An 18,860-nucleotide genomic window follows, 5' to 3' on the forward strand; every position below is an offset into this window, starting at 1 on the left:
GAAAGCCACTCTGAACCGATTACTGTGCGGGGACAGTAGGAAAACTGGTTGCGCAATGTTTTGTGTCTGTGTGCCACAAGGAAGCATGAGCCACAAAGTTTCACATAAGGAGAGTAGTTTGGTGTACCACTTGAAGAGGACCACAGCAGGTTGTGTGGTTGCGCTTGATGCACACATCCGCCTCAAGAGTTCAGTGGATAAGAAACCGCAGTCGGGAGGCTTCCATTCCTTGCTAAACGGATTCGCCCCGGTTCGGAACTCTGTCGTTGCTGTTCGATCCTTGAAGTTGTCCGACACAGTTGCGGCAGGATAGGGAACCACTCCTGCGACGCATTGCAATAGATATGGTGAATGTGTGTGTGTGGGACGCGCGATAGTTGGCCTCGATGCATCCGCTCAGTCCTGCTTTATCAACGTGTCAACAATGAGACGATTGATTTATTGATGCATGAGAGTACACACCGAGGAAACCAGGCACACGATACTTGCTAGGGTTCTTTCGCTATCATACACGCCCATATGTTTTGGCGAGTGTCTTCGTAAGGGGTGCATCTGCCCCATGATGGTGAAGAAGTTCTCACTCCCAAACACCGGAACGGTGTGTAAACAGTTTACAAAGCAAACAATTGGCACGGTTCCAGCGGCGCAACTTCGACGGGGTGTCAATCGACCGGTACCACCTTCGCGGAGGGTGCCCTTAAATTAAATCAAACCTTCGCCCTACCGGATGACGACATTGGGTCGTCTTCCCACGGACAAACATTGAAAAACGTCACATTGTGGCCAACGGGGGTATTGGCACAATTTCCATTTTTCGCTCAAAATTGACGTGACGCAGGGCTGTGGCCACAGCATGAGTTCTTCGATTATTGGTGGCGTCGATCGGACGTGATCGACAGATTGCTAGTCCCTTCTTGTTAGACGATATTCTACAAAAATGCTCTATTTTTGGGGAGGGACGGTGGGTTGAGTTGATGTTGGACACGTTGCAGACATTTTCCACACTTTTCACCCTCAGCGTGTGTGCGTTTTGGGAGCCCAGAAACTAGTTTATTGACTAGCTTCGAAAGAGGTGAAACACACCTTGCCATCACGGTTTTCGTTGTTCACACCCGCATACTCTTACCAGCCTGCCTGTCTGTGCGTGTGCCTGTTTGAATATACTTTCCATTTCTATAAATAACGCAAAGATCGCCGCTCAGCTTCGCGTCGAATTTTTCGAGGACCTCTTGTAGTGAGATGACCTTTTTTTTTTTGGGTGGAAGTATTTATCACTACCTTGTGAGGTCTTTGCACCAACCGGTTGTTGATGTTCACGGTGTTGGGCGTTGGGCAGCAGTGCAATAATTTCACCCAAATTTCTTTTTGGAGACACTTTGACATAGTGCGAGTTTCGGGGTTCAAGTTATTTTTAAGCGATTCGGAAGCGCACACAAATTTTAAGAACCTAATGGCATCATTAGTTTCTTTTCCGGGGGGGTGGATTTTCATGCCCTCATACATGCCCAATAGTATCACCCGCTATGGGAGGGCGAGATCGGGTTGCTTCATCGACGCACAAGCAGTAGCAGACAAAACATTTCCCTAACCCTCGCTTGCCACCGTACATCAGACCTCACATCACATCAAGATGATGGATTAATGGCGGCAACATTCAAACGCACCAGCACCAGCAGCACTAGACGTGTGTGACTCTATCGGCACCGATGGCCCTTTTTCTACCGTGTGGCGTGTGATTGATTACGAACCGCATTTCATCATCATCATCAGCGGTGTGTGTCCGCTGCACTTCCTTCCTTGATATCCCATCGTACTACCACCCAACCGGTGTGGAGTTGTTCGAGTGGTTCCGTTGGTAGGAATCGGTTAAAACTCGCCACTCGGCGTATTCCAACCAACAGTCAGCTGCTCCATTAGTGTTGGAGTTGGGGTTTTTGGCGAGGACCCTGTGTCATTGGTTGCCGTCCACACCACGGCACAAGAGATTGGGTGGTGGTTCATCATCGTTAAAAATAAAAACATAAGGGATCCCAACGGAGTGTCCCAACTAAACCCTCAGACCACCCTCACGCTGCTATGTTAGCAGGAGTAGAAGAGTCAACCAACAATAGCAACGCGATAAGTTCCAATGGGATTTTTTTGCTCTGTTGAAACCCGACTCTTATCACAATTCGCCATTGCTATAAATTTAAATTCTTTCTTTGAGGCCCTCGCGTTTTTTTATTTCGCAATCACAATTTGCCTATGGTCATGCACATTTACAGCTTACACAGAAAAATTGGAATTAATCGGAAACAATCCGTCTAATTTTTGTTTTGTTTTTTGAAGGCTTGAAGGGGCTCAACTTCGTGTTTATGATACGGCCGAAAATGGGGGAAGAAACAGGGTTTGATAACCTCGGGCATGTAAAAGTAAAATGTCACAAAACGGCACACCATCTGGTGTAGAAATCGGAAGTGGAATCAATGTTTTGATTGGCTTCAGGCAAACTTAACCATATGGCACGGCATCAAAGACACCCGATTACGATTTCCCTGTATTGCCACTTGGAAAAGGCGAAGGTTGCATTACTCATCAGTTCGTTACCTTGCTGCACATTACGAGTTCATTAGTGTTGGAAGGGTTTGGAAGTACTAGTTGATTAGTTGACGACGGTTGCCCATTGCGTCACCTACATCAGAACTGCGGTGAGTGCATCCATCGATAAAACGGGTCACTGGTGTGAAGTAAGTCGTGGGTTGATGACTAGTCGTAACTACTATCTGGACTCTATGAGGATGACATAAAGCAACTATAAAAAATAACCTTCAAGAACACCGATTCTTACAGGTGTTGCTGGACTAATCATTCTTACCCTTAAGAAGCTTGCTCCTGATAGCGATTAGAACTTTTCCAAGGTTAGAGACAAAAAGTTGAAGGCTTTCTACTATCGCACCTGCAAAAACCATTAACCTTTCTAAAGAAAGGGGTTCTTTGACACCAACCATTGATTCAATTATTCTGTCCAACAGTAAAAAAAAAACGAACAAGAGAACTTATCGTTTCCCGTGCTCTAAACTTCCGGCCATCGTTCATCGTTCCCGTTGTGTAACGCCGCGTGTCACCTTTCCTGTTGTCAGTTGAATCGATTTTTCTGACCAAAAACCAAGGCCAAAAATGGGTTCCGTTGTTTTGGTCGGTTTTTGGGGTGTTATTTTTCGAGGAGGAGGAGGAGGAGGAAGCTCGTTAAAGTCATTTGCGGTCGTCAACATTACGTAATGTAACTATAATTACACCCAACAACAATAACAAAACCATACTGTTCGGCATAGGTTTTCATGAGGATGGGTCATGATCAACCAGAGCGCACTACTTCCCGCACCGGGTGAGACTCTCCAAAAACCGTGGACACTTTCACAACTAATTGGAAACCCATACCCGTTTGTCCCGGGTGTGTTCCCCACTGTCTGCCTGCGTTTGCGACACATCAAAACACACACACACACACACACACACACGTCAGACACGCGAAGAGGGAGACGACTTTGTTGGCCCCATGTTTGGACATCTTTCAAAAATAGAAGAGTTGCTCCGGCTCGTTTACAGGTTGTTGGCGGCTACTGACGGGAGCTGCGGGCTGCACTCTGTGTAATAATGTAAGGGGAGACCATTGTTTGTTTGAGTTGCAATTAGCAACACTGGGCGCGAGGATATGCTGCAGGGACTCGCGTATGTGAACAAAACCTGGTGGCCGATTAGATGATGATACAGTTGTGGCACTATTTTTAGACAAAAGAAGTGCACATGTACACACACACACACCTTGCCCTGTGTCTCTCTTTCTCGTTGGTAAACTCCAAGTTGGACAAGTCGCGATGGCTGCGTGAAACGAATTTAATTGTTTCCAGCTAGTATGATTCGCGTGCAATGTTTTTGTGTGCGGGTTTCGGGGTTGCCTTTCTCTCCACACGGGGGTGTTGAAGTGGACTACCCATAGTGTACGTTTTCCCATAGTGCACACAACACAACAATGGAAAGTTGAGTGCACCTTGCACCGCACCCCTATCTACCTGGCGTCTCGCTTTGAAGGGAAGGATGAAAATTGGCGAACAGTATTTAGCTCATCGATCCATTATGCTTTATTGTAGGTGATGCCACCACACGGGTTCAAGACTCCCCACAACGCACACCTCACAACACCATCATAACCATCATCATTAGCCCGATCAAAAGCAGTGCTGCGAACAAAATCCGCCCCCTTTCTCCCGTCCCACCGCGCTTTTCCGGCCTCCCGCTCATTAGGAGAAGCGTACATAATTAAGGGTGCGTTTATTTTTCCATATGCACTCCTACTGTAAGCCTCTGCCGTCCATCCGTCTACTACTACAAACCACCCTCCCACTTATGGCATCCGAGTTCTTCACTGCACGTCCCGTGCTTTCTCCCATCCCCCCGTCTAAACAGCACAGATTATGTAAAGGAAAAGCGTGGATCATCTTCCTTCACCGCCTATACAAGACAGATATGGTGCGCGGGTGCGCGAATCACTTTCAGCCTTAATGTCTCATGTAAGCGAGACAGAAAAGAAAGAGCCACGCGAGCCAAGCATTTGTAACCACAGCCATCCACAGTGTGAGCAAAAAAAATAAAGGCTTGAGAAGCGTGATTTTTTTTCTGCATCTTCCACAAGTGATGTCGTTTCATTTTCAGTTTCATTTGCTGCACCCCCAACTGCACAACGGGTCACAACAGCGAGTGAACTATTGCACCATTTATCGAGCGTGCAAAGACTGTACTCTAAGGTGCGGGTTTTTTTTTTCTCTCCCTTGTGAGATCCCAACCCCGGTAAAGGGCCGCTGGAATCATCATTCTCAAGTCTCAGGCCGCAGGAGTTCTCATCTTTCACCGTGTGGTAATTGTGCAAAAATTGTGCGAATGGCATTTTCGCTGTGGTAAGTGCATAAGCGCACCCCACCGGCTTGTGAAGAGCAATTCGCGGCAATACAATGCGCACCCTATTGCGCGAAATGTGGGGCGCAGTTTTTTTCTGTTATAGTTAAATGACTTTTCACCTAAAAATGGCTTGGAACACTTCTCGAGAGCGCCATAAAAAGCCATAAAAATCCACCAACCACAATTCAATCAGCTGTTGTTGTGATGCTATTTCCGCTATTCGTTGTTGAGGCTACTGAGGGTCATTGAGGACAAAACTATTTTCTCCCTCCCCTAGAAAGGATGTAATTCTTTACCCCAAACGCTTTCGCTCATCCTTCATGTAATGGTTGGAAAACTGCCAAACTCAAGCGAGTTACGGCCAAAAAAAAAAGTCCCATATCCTCTCTTGTGGCTGGAAAATAGGAAACGAAAGTCACGTTCCGAACAGTGAAGCTACGGTACACTATCCGCCAAAGTTCCGGAAGCAACGAATGTCTTCTTGAAACAAGGGAAACCAAAATCCAATGAAGTGCATTTCTGCTGTCAGAGGTCTGTTCTCAACTTACCGATTTTTGTTGACGGAAATTCGTTTTCCCCCATAGCTGCGCGGTTCTTCCGCTCAACCAAAAACTGATTTGAAATTGAATTTATTTTTCAGATCCAATTTCGATGCACTCCTCCATCATATACATCCCGTGTTCTACCCCTAAACCAGCACAAAAACACCCACATCCGAAGCCATACCTTTGGACAGAATTTATTGCAACGCCGGGACAACAGGCAGCAATTGTTTTATTCATTTTGTCGAACCACAAAACCGAGTTTTGTGTTCGGATAAACAAAATGTGCAATTCCGGTACACCACGGCGGGTACATCGTGTCGTGGCGAGGGAGGAAAAAAAAATAGTGTTGCATAAATTAAGGGACATAATGCCCATCCCGCCTTTACTTCAGCTTTTTGTTTGTCTCAGTACGTTTTGGATGTGCCACGATGTTATACAAGAATACTTCCTGCAGAAACATGGCCACTTGTGCTCACTTACTGTGGGCGGGGGGAGAGGGGGGGGAGTCTTTTGAAGGGAGGTGAATTGGGGGGGGGGGGGGGGGGGTGGCTGAGGAGCTGCTACTTACAATGCAAACCATTCGAGTTTTTGTGCCCGTGCTCACGGTACGCACCTGTAATGAAAAGGAAAAGAAAAATAGCCTTGTTTTAGTACATCGATCACACAACAAGAAAAACATAACCGACCAGCAAAAAATACAGCAACTCGATTCACTTTCTATCAGCCGCAAAAAAAAAAAACGTCAAAAAAACGGCACTAATTTCATGTACGCGCGACTCATGTTTTGAGTCCGTATTACAGTACGCCGAATTTCACTGGCTCACGAAAAAACAAACTAATTCTTCCCATCATAATACACTTCCACAAACAACGATGATGATGATGATTAGAGGTGTAGGTTTGGGTGGTTTTTTTTTCATTTAATTTCAATTTTCCTTTTTTAGTTCAAGCACGAAAAATTTAATTAGCCTACTTTCGGGCGGAAACGCATACACGTGCTTGACTGTAATTTTCGATTTTAAACGCGCAGAAGAAAATGTACCAAACTTTCATCGAATTATAACTCCGAGATCGGCTCAAATCGTGCCTCAAGCTACTCTTCGACACTTTAATGAACTGCTTCTTCAACCTTCACAGCTCGAGAGAGATGAACAAGAGTAACAAGTTTTATAATTTAGAGGCAAAACTAATCATGAACCAGAGGAGCGACTTAAATTGTACTCAACATTTTGGCGCCCGTTTGTTCCTTGTGTTTTCCCCAACAGAGGGAAAGTTGTTAAGGAGGCACTGAGGTGGGGCACGAATCTCTTGCTTTCAAACTTACTGTTGCAATCACGTGTGGATGCAACTTGGCCGGGTTTAGTTGGGAAGTTGATTTCCGTTCCTTAAACGGTGTCAGCGGTAAAGAAGCGACGCCAGAGCTCCGGTTAAGGGTTTCAGCTAGCAATAGGCAGAAGCGTAAGGGAGGATAGAAAATGCTTTTCGTGTGTTTTGAAAAGCTTATCAGGCGTAAGTAGTTGGTAGAGTCGAATTTTCTACGTCACTTTGTCCTGATGGTTCCCTTGCTGTGTTGCGCCCTTCCAAAATAATAGGTCTGGGCGATATTTTCGCATTTACGATGATTCGTTTTATCGATCAAGTGTTTGCCCACAAACAATCACACACTCAAGCAGAGATGCAAAAGCTAGGAGTGCATGAGCATCGAGCAGCCATCGGAGTTCATCAAACGCGATTTCACAGTTTTAATTAAAGGGCTGGCGCGGCGCTACTGGTCTTTGGGGTGTTATTTTTTCGGCGCTGATGCTGATGGTGCATTATTTTGTTGCTGAAATCTCGCTCTTTCTCTGCATCGTTTAAAAAATGTTTAAATTGCAATGGTAATTTTGATCTATTGTGTGTTGAACGCGTGCCCCGTAGTGCTTGTAGGACAGCGCAAAAAAGGCATTTCGATGATTGATTTTATTGATGATTGGCTGACAAAAAAAAAGAAGATTGATTTGAGAGTTGCTATGCATCACTATTTTGCCCCATTTTTCTCACCCAATGTTTGCACATTTGCATTGCGCAGACACACACACAAACAACGCTTAAAAATGGAAACCAATTTTCGTCTCAAATCACCTAAAATCGTTTCTGCTTCGGGTCGACTGATTGATTCGTTTGGATGGATGAAGGTCAGAAGGGCTCGACGCTGTTTGTGTGTGTGTGTGTCTGTTCTGCAAGGGAAAACGAACCCGGGGTGGAGGTCAAAATGCTATGTGACATCACACAACTGTGTTTGTTGCAACTTGTTCGTGATGATGCCATAAACCCTTTCTGCCCAATCCTCCGATTAAAGCCCGCATTTGCATCGCCAGAACGATTTTCCACCGTAATCGAAAAAGCGAAAATCGTGAGAATAGTGCCCGGCTGTGTGCCCACACACGGTTGACATGATGGCAGCTATGGAACGAGTTAATTGCCCACAGTCCACGGCACCATCGAGCATACCAGCGCGCAAAGCGCATACACGGAATATGCTTCAAAACACGGCCAAACTAAATAGATTCTGCTCCAGCACCGGGAAAGCCATCACGTTCACGTCTCGTTGTGTCGTGTGATCGTTTGGCCTGATGGCTATGCTGTATTTCACGTGAATAAAATATATCGCCAAACTGTGGCGAGCTTGTTTGTGTGCTGTGTACAACGAAATGCATCATCATTTCGGTATGGAGGCACGAACTAACGAAACAACAACGCTGCTCACGTTCCTATGGATAGAAAAATACCCTTCGAAAAATGCAAAGGATTAAATGAAAATAATAATAAAAAAAAACCTCCAACAAATCAATTGCCCTCAACCTACTTCGGCTCGGGTGTGCGTGTGTGTGTATATGGTGCAGTTTTCCAGTGTTTACACCCTCACACTCCATAAAAGGGGGAGGATTTTTGTGCCCTTTTCAACACCAAAAAAAAAAAATCAATCCAAGCTGCACCACATTTCGGCACGAAAAAGCTTCACGGCACAAACCAAAACCCGTGGTGGGCGAGTCGCATTTTTCATTATAATTCAATTAAAATCGTGCTTCGACTGTTAACCACTAGGCTTTGTGCAAGCCAACCTAGTGTCATTTACGTGACGTCAATCAGGGTGGGAAGGCAAACGCGAAAAAAGAAAAAAGCGTGCGTACAAATTCATCCAAAGCCCGTCATAATAACTCATTCAAATGCAAACGTGTACGCAAATCACTCGCACGCACTGAATAATGTGAATGGCTCTGCTTGGCTTGCTAGAGCTTCATCGAATCTGAAATACTAATCCGATCAGGGGGGGGGGCGGGGGGATTTGGCTTTGTACGCGTGGTCTTGCGCTTGCTTTTCGGTGGAAGATTTCTGTCTAAAATAAATGGGATTTTACTACACAACACATCAATATTACTTGATGATGGGGCGCTCAATACGGATCTTTACGAGCGAGAGGTTTAGTGATTAAGTCCCACGACTGTAGCAGAGAAAAATCTCTTTTCTCCTAAATTGTCACGCACTCGAACCGTTTTTTTTTTGTCCATTTGAATTGACTAATACCAAACGATTCAGCATATACAGAGGTTTTCAGATGGTTTTACAAGATTAAAGAATTTTGAACAACTTCAGTTCTTACAAACACATTACAAAGAATAACGGCATCGGTTGATACATTTTGTAAGCAGTTAGTAGTGTAAATTTAAATTAGTTTAGTTTAACTTGCATGTGTAAACGTACCTATGAAATGTTTTTATACTCTTATTAAACACGGTTCTGTACTAGTTATGGGAATCAAAATACAATAACGCTTCTCGCAGTTAGTACGCCTGTTGAGTATGTTCTGACGGATCAGACTTTTTCAACATATTTTTGAAGTGAGTGAGAAGCAGTAAATAAGAGCCTATTTATTGATTGATGCAATGCCATCCTCGTTTTCCCTTACATATTCACCATATTTTTACAATTTTATAATGAAAAGACCTAGGTTGATTCGACAAATATCGGCAGATTATCATTATTTTTGTATTTTAATTAAATTTGACTGTCTTATAATATTATCTATAGACTATACACTTAGAAATGTGATAGCTTATGATAAATATCTAACATTTGAGACCCGTACCAAAATTTGTCCGAATCCGAAAACCCCTGCAAAATTCTAACCGAAAGACGCTGGAATGTTAATGTCCCCGGTGCGTACGCTTCGCAATGCTCGAATTCTTCGCATAGCTCCAGTTGGAAGGGAATTCAGAGTGACATTTCCTCCGAGTAATTGTTACAAGCACACACACAAAAGCGCTCGAAAAAAGCCATTATGCATGACTTAGCACCGACGCAAAATTAAATCGGAAAGATGAAAATTACATTAAGCTGTTCTCACGAAGCTTTTAACTTGTCGAACTCATCTCAACACACGCGTATATCTGTTTACAGCAATGCACAGATTAAACTAGACACGAAATATCAACAACAAATGCTTTCGTTTTTAACACCGAGCACGCCACACATATTAGCAAATCGGGGGGGAAAATCTTGACGAGGAATTTGCGAGTTGCACGATGAAGAGAGCCTTCTTCCCCGTAGACGAAATGTCACTTTCTCGCCCTGTCATGACGTCATGGCGATCGTGCTGAAGAAAGTTTCACTTTTCTCGCCACCGCGAGCAATTCGCGTGCGGAAGATTCACTCGCCCGCCCCACACAATGAAGCGTCGAGCGAGCGGTGTTGGTCACACTGTCACTTTCGATTTGTTTCCATCCAAAAAAAAAAGGAAAAAACAATTTTGCGATTGTTACTAGCGAGGTTCAACAATGGAGACAAATCGTCGTTTGTCATCCGTCTGTCGGTGTGTGTCCGCTCTCTCAAGCATAATTTTTGACCACTTTTGTTTCATTAGGCAAAAAAGAAGGCTTGCGATTTACTCATTTTTCCACTCCTGTACCATCGCACCCTTTGGCGTGGTCCAATTGTATCAGAGTTGTGAGCAATCCACCCACCGTCCCCAAACGGGGTGGAGATTAATGAGCTACAATTAAAAGTCGAGATTTATTGGCGCAGATAAGCACAATAATGCACAAAAGCCGCCAACAGCAGCATACAAAAGGTGACCGATTAGAATGGGCGAGTTGCTACATAGTATGCTTCAACCCTCAACCCCCCCCCTATCTCCTATCAGTCCCACCTGATTTTGAACAATGGGAAACGATGACTATGAAAAACGAACGTTTGTTGAGTCGCGAAATGAGATGGCGAAATCGTGGTGGAAAACTCAACTCCCGTCAGTCCTTGTGTGGGTTTGTTGTGCCCTTTTTCTTCAACACTTCTCCCTTGCAGACTAAGGAAGGGAGCCGCCTATTATCTGTCACTTTAAACAAATAAAGATCGCGCACAGCACCTTCATCTTGGGTGGACACCGATTTCAGGTTGGTCAGTTTTCTTTTACACTTCACAGGGGGGGGAGGGTTCGACTGAATGATGGAGAGAAGGAGTGAAGAAAGCTATTTCGAAGCGGCACTCTGAACATTTTAACAAAATCAACAAACTACATCGGAATGTTGAGTGTGGCTTAGAGGAGAAAAAAGCCATCCTCTAGCTTGGGGGAAATTTATCTTCCGATCATCATCATAGCAACACTGAGCGCGTGAGCACTCTTGAGTTGATCATTTAGGCAGAACAGTTTTAAATTAAATCTACGTCCGTCAAATTAAAGTCAGAAAAAAGGGATCGGATTCCCATCTATTTTTCTCCCCTGTTGAGCATTTTAGTAAATATTTCAACGCTTCTCGACTTAGTGCGCGATCTTACTGTGGAAGGAATTTCCCACCAGAGGGCGCTAGAAGCATTTGACGTAATGTATTTAGTGCTTTCGCATTTGACTCCTTCGTTTATCACGTAATCTACGCACCAGATAATGGCAGTTTTGTTCTATTTAGATCCGTTTTGAGCGATTGTACAAATACAGCTTGATACGCGCTGCAATGCTAATTTTATATGACAAAAAAGCGAAATTCAATTCTACATCCAAACCAACGCAATGCATTCCATTGTGCCGCACCTTTTGATGAGGCCGGTGCTTGCTTGGACGTAGTGTGGCATATAAATTACTATTTGCTACCGATTCCGAACACACCGCGTACTACAACAAGTGGGCATGGGGACAACTTTTTGCATATTAATTAGCGAGACATGGTGGCGGCGAAATTGTGGACAACTGTACCCAGTGTTCGCAAATGTAACGAGAGATGTTCTCGCATTTCGCAACAATCCTTCCCTTATATTAATCAACTCATCTGGCACCGCTTTTATGAGGCCGACATGTATATTTTCCTGCTGAACATCGTTTTCCCATCTAATCATCCTCCCATTATCAACACGCCACCAAAGTTAGGTGGGTGGGCAGAAAAGAAAAAAAAAAAAGAAACAACACTAGCACAAACTAAAAATGATAAGACACTTTACACCAATCCCAATGTAGTAGTTAACCTTCACCCGGGCTCGTTAGGACTTGATCATCATCGGCTGCAAATTGTTGACCGTGAGGAGGTCATTTAGCAAAATTCCACCTCGAGTTTCGTTGTGTCTGTCAACCGTGACCGGACGAGTGAAGCTTTGCAGCAGCAATGATTCACACAAACCGATGGCGCATTAACATTAACACAAAAGTTGGATAGTGGATATTAAATGTTTCTCAACTCACCCAGCTTTCCCGGATCGCTGAGCTGATGGCTATTTCGCACTCGATTGCGCATCGCAGTTTTGAACTGCTTCGTTCCAATCATTTATTTAGCTGAGGTGTATAGCGGGTAGTGGTAAAGTAGTTTAGAGTGGTCACTAACATCCAGACCTCATTTAATATTGGAATAAAATGAATCTCATCAATTTGATTGAATCGTCTTCCATCTTACTCACCGTGACTTACACCAACAGCAAGAGATAGGAACGAGGAGTGGCTCAATTACTCACTTCAATAACTGGTGGACATGTATGACAAAAAATAAAACGATGCTCAATCATATGTCCAACAAGATGGATGTCTTTCCGGACACGTTTTATATTCCAACATGGAGTGGTTTTTTTCTTATTGCTCTCACTCACTCGTCTACCACCGTTGAAAGGTGAATTTCATTTCAGAACTCAACACCTGTACCTACCAGGAATGGACTGATTTTATTTTCAGTTTTTAAAATATGCACGCAATGAAGCGCAACAAAAAAATGTAGTAGATGAACGTTATAATGTGGTTAATCAAACCAAAAACACCATCACGGTGGTTAAGCAGAGGTTCGAATTTTTTGTTACATTTTTATCGCGCCATTTTGTACATTATCAAGTCAGTGTTATAACAATAAAACCGGAACTTAAGAAGTTGACTAATAAAAAATACACCTCTTGTTGGACAGAGTATTTCGTTCTTAAAGTATAGACGGTCATTATAGAAAAAAGCTTAATATAAAAATCCAAATAGAACAAACTGAAAAGAGTAGTTAAAAAGAGCAGCTACTAGTATCATCCATAAAAGTGCTATAAAATCACACCAATTACAATTTTGGCCTTCCGCAATCTTTTATTATTTATCTTATAGTCGCCTTAAACTCCAATCACTCTTTCTGTCTCTTTCTCGCTCTTTCTCTGGCTTCCTTAAAAAGCCATTGAACAGGGAAATTGATAGAAAGCTGTTTTTTCTGCTGGGCCTTCTTTCACCACTCTACAGGCTAGTGATTGTCGCGTTTCGATTACTTTACATGAGCTCATATGCATAAGGGGGAAAAAAACACAAAGAGCCCCACAAAGAGCCACACCGCGTATCAAATCCAATAAATGCCGATGGCGCATAGAGCAACCCTTCCCTTTTCTTTTTATCTTTAATGCTTTCTTGAACAAATGCGCGACGACTGCTGCTGATAATCTAATAAATTCAGCCACCGTTTACTAGCTGCCCCTGCTGGCACGTGAGCGAGGTACGTTTCGCCTGTCAGATCGCAAAGATGTCTTATTAGTGTCTTCACTTCTCCACCCTACGAACGTTACGAATAATTTAAAGCCACCAAAGCTGGAGAAAGGGAACCGATTGTCGAACGTCGATTTATTATCACATCGTAACGTGGTGCGAGGTGTGAAAGCGATCAGCGATGATCGTCGTTCCACTTCGGGTGAATCGATCGATTCTGCAGCCCCCTTGCCTTGTGTGTGAAGCAATCGCTAGAGGGTTAGTGAAAATGGTGGAAAAAGAAAATCGTCATCAACGCTCGGCGGTCCGCGGGAATTGTGGTTCAGGGCTTGAAAGAAATGATTGTTATACCAACTCACCCTAACCAATTTCTTGGCGGCAGTTAAAAAACCATGTTGGTTCACTTTGCCACACTAACAAGCCGATCGATTGCATTTCCCACCGGCGTTGGACGACATTTTATTACCCAACACATCTTACCATACTTTGTCGTGCATGGTTCAAATAAAATGTAGAGTAAATAAAATGCGTCCACCCGGAAAGCTCGTCCACCAGTCCCCCTCCAGTAGTCTGAAGCAGTATTAGGAGCCAGACAGAAAGGAAAACAAGCGGCTCTTTTTAGCATGTACGAACGCGCGCCAGGGCATCTCTCCCTGTTCCGGGACGAGCGCTAATACATTCGACCGGAATGAACGGGAAGCATGGCGGCTGCATACGGAACACACAGAAATAAACGGTGTCTTTTCTTTAGCTTCCTCTTGAACTCAATAATTCCCGCGGTTTCTCCAAGCGCGTACTTCAATGTTCCCGTTGGCATTAGGTCAGTTTAACGGGAGTTTTTGTTTTCTTCCCTCTTGGACGTGCGGCCATTACAGACGTCCCTTTACGCGAGCTCCCATGTTTCTGTGATCGATTTTCATGTTGTGCAGGAGAGTTTAAAACAACGCACTCAAACGACAAAAACAACATCGAACGAAGGGGAGTAGAGCAAAGGGTAGAAGTAGCCCCCGACGGGGTGATCAACCAGTGAAAAGAAGCACCGAAAAAATTGATTTCCACAAACCACCACCCGAGCGTGATCGTGATTTTACTGATTTTGCTTGTAAATTACGACTTCTCCTCTGTGGCGTCCGATCCGAGTACCGGCCGGAGCTGCTATTCTTGTCGTTCTTTGCGTTGCTTCAGAGTACTTCATCCAGCTTCCGAAAAGCGTGCTCCACAGACTTCACCAGACGGGGGAATATTATGGCGGATCGTATTAGAGTGCGCGCGCTCCATGATTTGTTTGAGTCGGCTCGGGAAGGTTGGCAGCAGTAAGGCGGGGTAGAGGTGATGTTGCTTTCACCAAACGATCACGCTAAAATTACCGCGAAAGTACCCTTTTTCGATTTGCGGATTTACCGTTTCCCTGATGCGCGAGTACGGTAGCGATCGTACCGGCTCAGCGCAAAAGCAGCGGGATTAGTGGTGAAGATTTTCATCTGCAGGGAAAAAAAAGAGATGCTTCTCCAAACGATGAAATATCCATCCATCACTTCTCGCGGTGGCTTATGATCGGTGCTTATAAGGCAAGTCTAAACGTGGGTAGGCGAGTGATGCTTTTCCAACTCTTCTTCAACTAATTTCTGCAACTAAACCTCGGGAAAGCCATACGGCCAACACATGAAGATCATTTTTCATACACGTCGATCATTCTCCATTTCTTGACGATGAAGTTCCCGTGGGTTTCGTAGTGTGGCAGAGGATCCTCTTGCTAAATGGGCAGTTAATCGATCAAGAAAATGATTCCACGCTTTGTTGCAATAACTTTAGCTTCGCGAGAGCATTGTACCGTTTCGGGGCGAACGGAGCAAAGATTTTCCTCCATTAGAAGACGCATCATGATCTTTCATTTGCTCCACGTCCCCTTTAGGTTCGGGATCAACTAGCTAGGGGAACAACGATTAGCGCCCTTAATCGTGATAAGCTCGTTAGTTAAATAATCTACCCTTTCCCGCCCACTGCTGCTACTCCAGCCCATCCACTTAGCGAGGAAATGAGGCCACCACACAAGAAATTGCCTGTTTTTTCATCATTGTAATTGGAAAATTTAACACACTTGGAAACGCGTTAAGGCGTGCCGCACACAATAGACAAAAGTTCCGCATTGCTTTCGACTGCAGGCCGTAGGCTACAACATATGCATCAGACTACACATAGACACAACAACAAAAAAAGCCGCATGTTACATCTGAGCATATTATAAGCGCGAACGGTAAGGTAACGCTATGTTACGGCGCCCGAAGCAAAGGTGCAGCAGACGGTTTTCGTTTCCGATCACGTCGAAAAAGGATGGCATTCAACCCTTCGGTATCGGGTTCGGGGGAGGGCAGCACTATTATTGTGTAGAAATAGTTGCGAACGACACAATCGCGAACACACACAAAAAAATGAAGATAGACACCCCCTCAGGTGTTCTTCGGCGGTTGATATACACACGCGCATGCAATAATAATGTAAATATGCAGACAAATGGTCGCGCGTGTACACGTATGATGATGGCCCAACCGAAGCGCAACGGATGTGTGCGTCTGTGCGTTGCATATCCGCAAACACCAGCCCCGGCGATCGAGGCTTACGATTTTGTGTTGCTATTAATTCCTGCTTTTTTGTTGGTAATAAAACAATTGAATTACTTCTCAACCTCTTGGAACGAAGGGAGGGTTGAAGAAGGTCCAGCAGACAACGCGAGGTTCTTTCTCCCACTCGGCAACAAAAATCTAATGATAGTTATAGAGTCCCAAAGGCCATAATTTTAGTACCTCGCACTTTGATTGACACCAAATCCGCGTCGCCCAGGGGTTAAGACGCGGATATGTGTGTATGTATTTGGAGTTTCTTTTTCTGTTGTTTATGTGTGTGGTAGATATTTATGATGATTACCATGCGAGGAATAGCAATTGAGCTAGTGCGAGTCGACGCGCCTTGAAGACTGCTTTAGCGAGACATCAGCGTTGATCGATCGAACGAGCGCGAAAGAAGAACAAACGACGTTATTCATAGAGGGCGCTCTTTTCTCTTGGTCTATGAGTTCTTCGGGGTCTTTATTCCACCAGTAAATATCTCAAAAGTATAAGGCCCTCATTTATTCCAGCCAGTGTTAATGTTTCTTGCTGTTTCTCTTGCTGTCTCCACAAACACCCACGGTTTACAATTTATGCTCCAAAGAAGAATTGTGGCGCCCGCCTCTTAAGTTTCAGCAGTGTCCGTCGTGGGTCGTAGGCTGTAAGTTTTGTCTTGGAGGGGTCGAACTCGACTGCTCAATTTGTCGCCTCCAACTGTTTACACAATTACATACCGTCTAATTCTTTCGTTTTTGAGAAGTCAAAAAGCGAACTCTATTTTGTACATTACACCCTAAACGGTCCCCGATTTGGGATAAATCTCGATTGCTAAACAAACTGCGCCGCGAACTGCCATCCGCCCTCCCCGATTAATCGTTGAAAATGATGTGGATAATGGTTGGGACATAATAAAAAAACTTCTCCAAGTCGTGCACTCCGGAGCATCCAAAAGCCTTCTAGATTTCGCTTTTAATGGCGCCCAATTAGGGCAAATTGCTCATCTTTCCGCCTGCACAACTAGCACGGCACCGACTAAAGTGTGCTGGATCTCGCCTGGCACAATACCACCACGACCACCCGCCCTGCCATTGAGGTTTTGTCGTGCAACATAAATCATGCAGAACATTCAAATAGATTGAGCAACGGTTCAGGAACGGCTCCAATTTTCGATCCTCCGCTGTATCCGAGTGTCTTTTGCTAACCCCAAAAAGCAATCCATCGTATGGACATTGTTTCGGGCTGGAGACAATATGCCTTACCGAAACAACGGGACGAGGCCCGTTGGGCCAGCAGAGGTTGAGCTCCAATTATTGGCAATGACTTTGACTTCCTTCTTTACGGCGCTTCTTCGCTCCGAGCTTTGGTTTCGCATCTGGAGACATCCTTATGGTGGTGCGTCCTGGTGTCGCCAATATATCACTGCCGGCCGTTGCGTCATGGGCTGTCTCCCCACTCGGTTCAGGGGCCATCTGTTGCAACCCGATCAGATGACCATGAAGCGAGCACGATCCTGTTTATGATTCTCGCACAACGCCACACGCAAACGTGTAGCGTGGAAATTTATATTCATATTATTTTATTATGACGCACCCATACCGCATATGCTTAAATTTAGCGAGCCACAACGAGCCAAAACCCTTTGCACTTCACGCAGATATTAACGATCGTCGTGTCTCTCTCGCCATTTCGCTGGGTGCTCTGTGATTTGCTCGAATTGATACTTTGAAGCTGATCAACGAGCGGCTTTTTATTTTTGCTTCTGCTCTTGCCGGTCTCTTTGGGGTTGGGGTTTTTTTTTCATAAAAAAGAAAAAAAGGGCCATAATTTCCCCTGCATCATTGATGCACATTTGCCCTTTCGCGAATGGGGAGTACGGCGTGTACTAGGAGCGGTCGACTGGAGAGTGCCCACGATTAAAGTGGGTATTAAATTTTCTGTATGAAATTTAAACCCACCCAAAGAACGGGTCACCCCCCCCCCCCCCATGCTTGAAGGGTAGTGGGAAGAATGGCAGTGGGGTCGCGAAAAAAAAGGCACATTGAAAGAAAACCCCGAGCACAGTACACTCGGTGTATGTTGTATTAAATGGCGTATCAGTTTGCAATCAGCGCCAGCCACAGTGGCACGGACCGGAAAACGCACCCCCGCACACATACAATTAACCATTGTTGATGCAAAGCGACCCCTCTCGCTCCTCGGGTGGTGTTGACGTGAGGGCAAAAATTTAACAACAGACTCCTCGTACTCCGGGACTACCGGCTTGCGTGTGAGCCGCCAGCAGCACAACCGGAGCATTTTAATCGCAGTCAAATAGCGAACTGGGTGGAACAACGATTTGGTCGCATTTAACACGTGTTTGTGATCTGTGGGGTTGTGGAGTGACTACTGTATCTGCCTCCCTCCCCCGCACACACGCACACAGCCGCACACAATTACAGAAAAATTAATAGGCAAAACCGTAGAATGCCACCCGAACGAGTTAACCTTACCCATTTGGCACGTTCCGTTCGCGCGCTACGTTGGAGAAGTTGGAAGCAGTTTATTTACATTTACAGCTGAGAAGAAGTAGAAAAAAAAACGGTTCGCCGTTTCAACCCCCTCGATCCGTGTGTGTGCGTGTTTTTTTTTCTGTACGTGGAGTTGTGGTGCGATCGCGAGATCGCCGATCCAACATACACACTTGAGAAGGTGCTTGTTTCCCCCAGTGGGGCCTTTTTTTTTGTGTCTCGCTGTACATACGCGAGTGTGAGTTAAAGCTGTACCGCAGCCATACCTCTATCGCCACACATTTGCATCGCATGACGACGAACGCAGGAATGTGTGACTTGG

At 44.9% G+C, this 18,860-nt stretch overlaps 1 protein-coding gene across 4 annotated transcripts in view; it reads right to left on the bottom strand.

Annotated features, from left to right (window-relative positions):
- The window catches only part of LOC126563988 (rap1 GTPase-activating protein 1), a 145,237-nt gene that overhangs the window by 12,671 nt on the left and 113,706 nt on the right, over window positions 1-18,860 (bottom strand). For 3 of the 4 annotated variants that reach the window (XM_050220880.1, XM_050220879.1, XM_050220882.1), the window contains one exon: window positions 6,046-6,090. The exons of the other annotated variant lie outside the window; for it this stretch is intronic. In XM_050220880.1, the coding sequence (XP_050076837.1) occupies window positions 6,046-6,090 (45 nt within the window). The remainder of the gene's footprint in view (window positions 1-6,045; window positions 6,091-18,860) is intronic. 4 annotated transcript variants of the gene reach the window in all.

This window comes from Anopheles maculipalpis, chromosome 3RL, assembly GCF_943734695.1.
Source record: "Anopheles maculipalpis chromosome 3RL, idAnoMacuDA_375_x, whole genome shotgun sequence".
NCBI classification, from domain to species: Eukaryota; Metazoa; Arthropoda; class Insecta; order Diptera; family Culicidae; genus Anopheles; species Anopheles maculipalpis.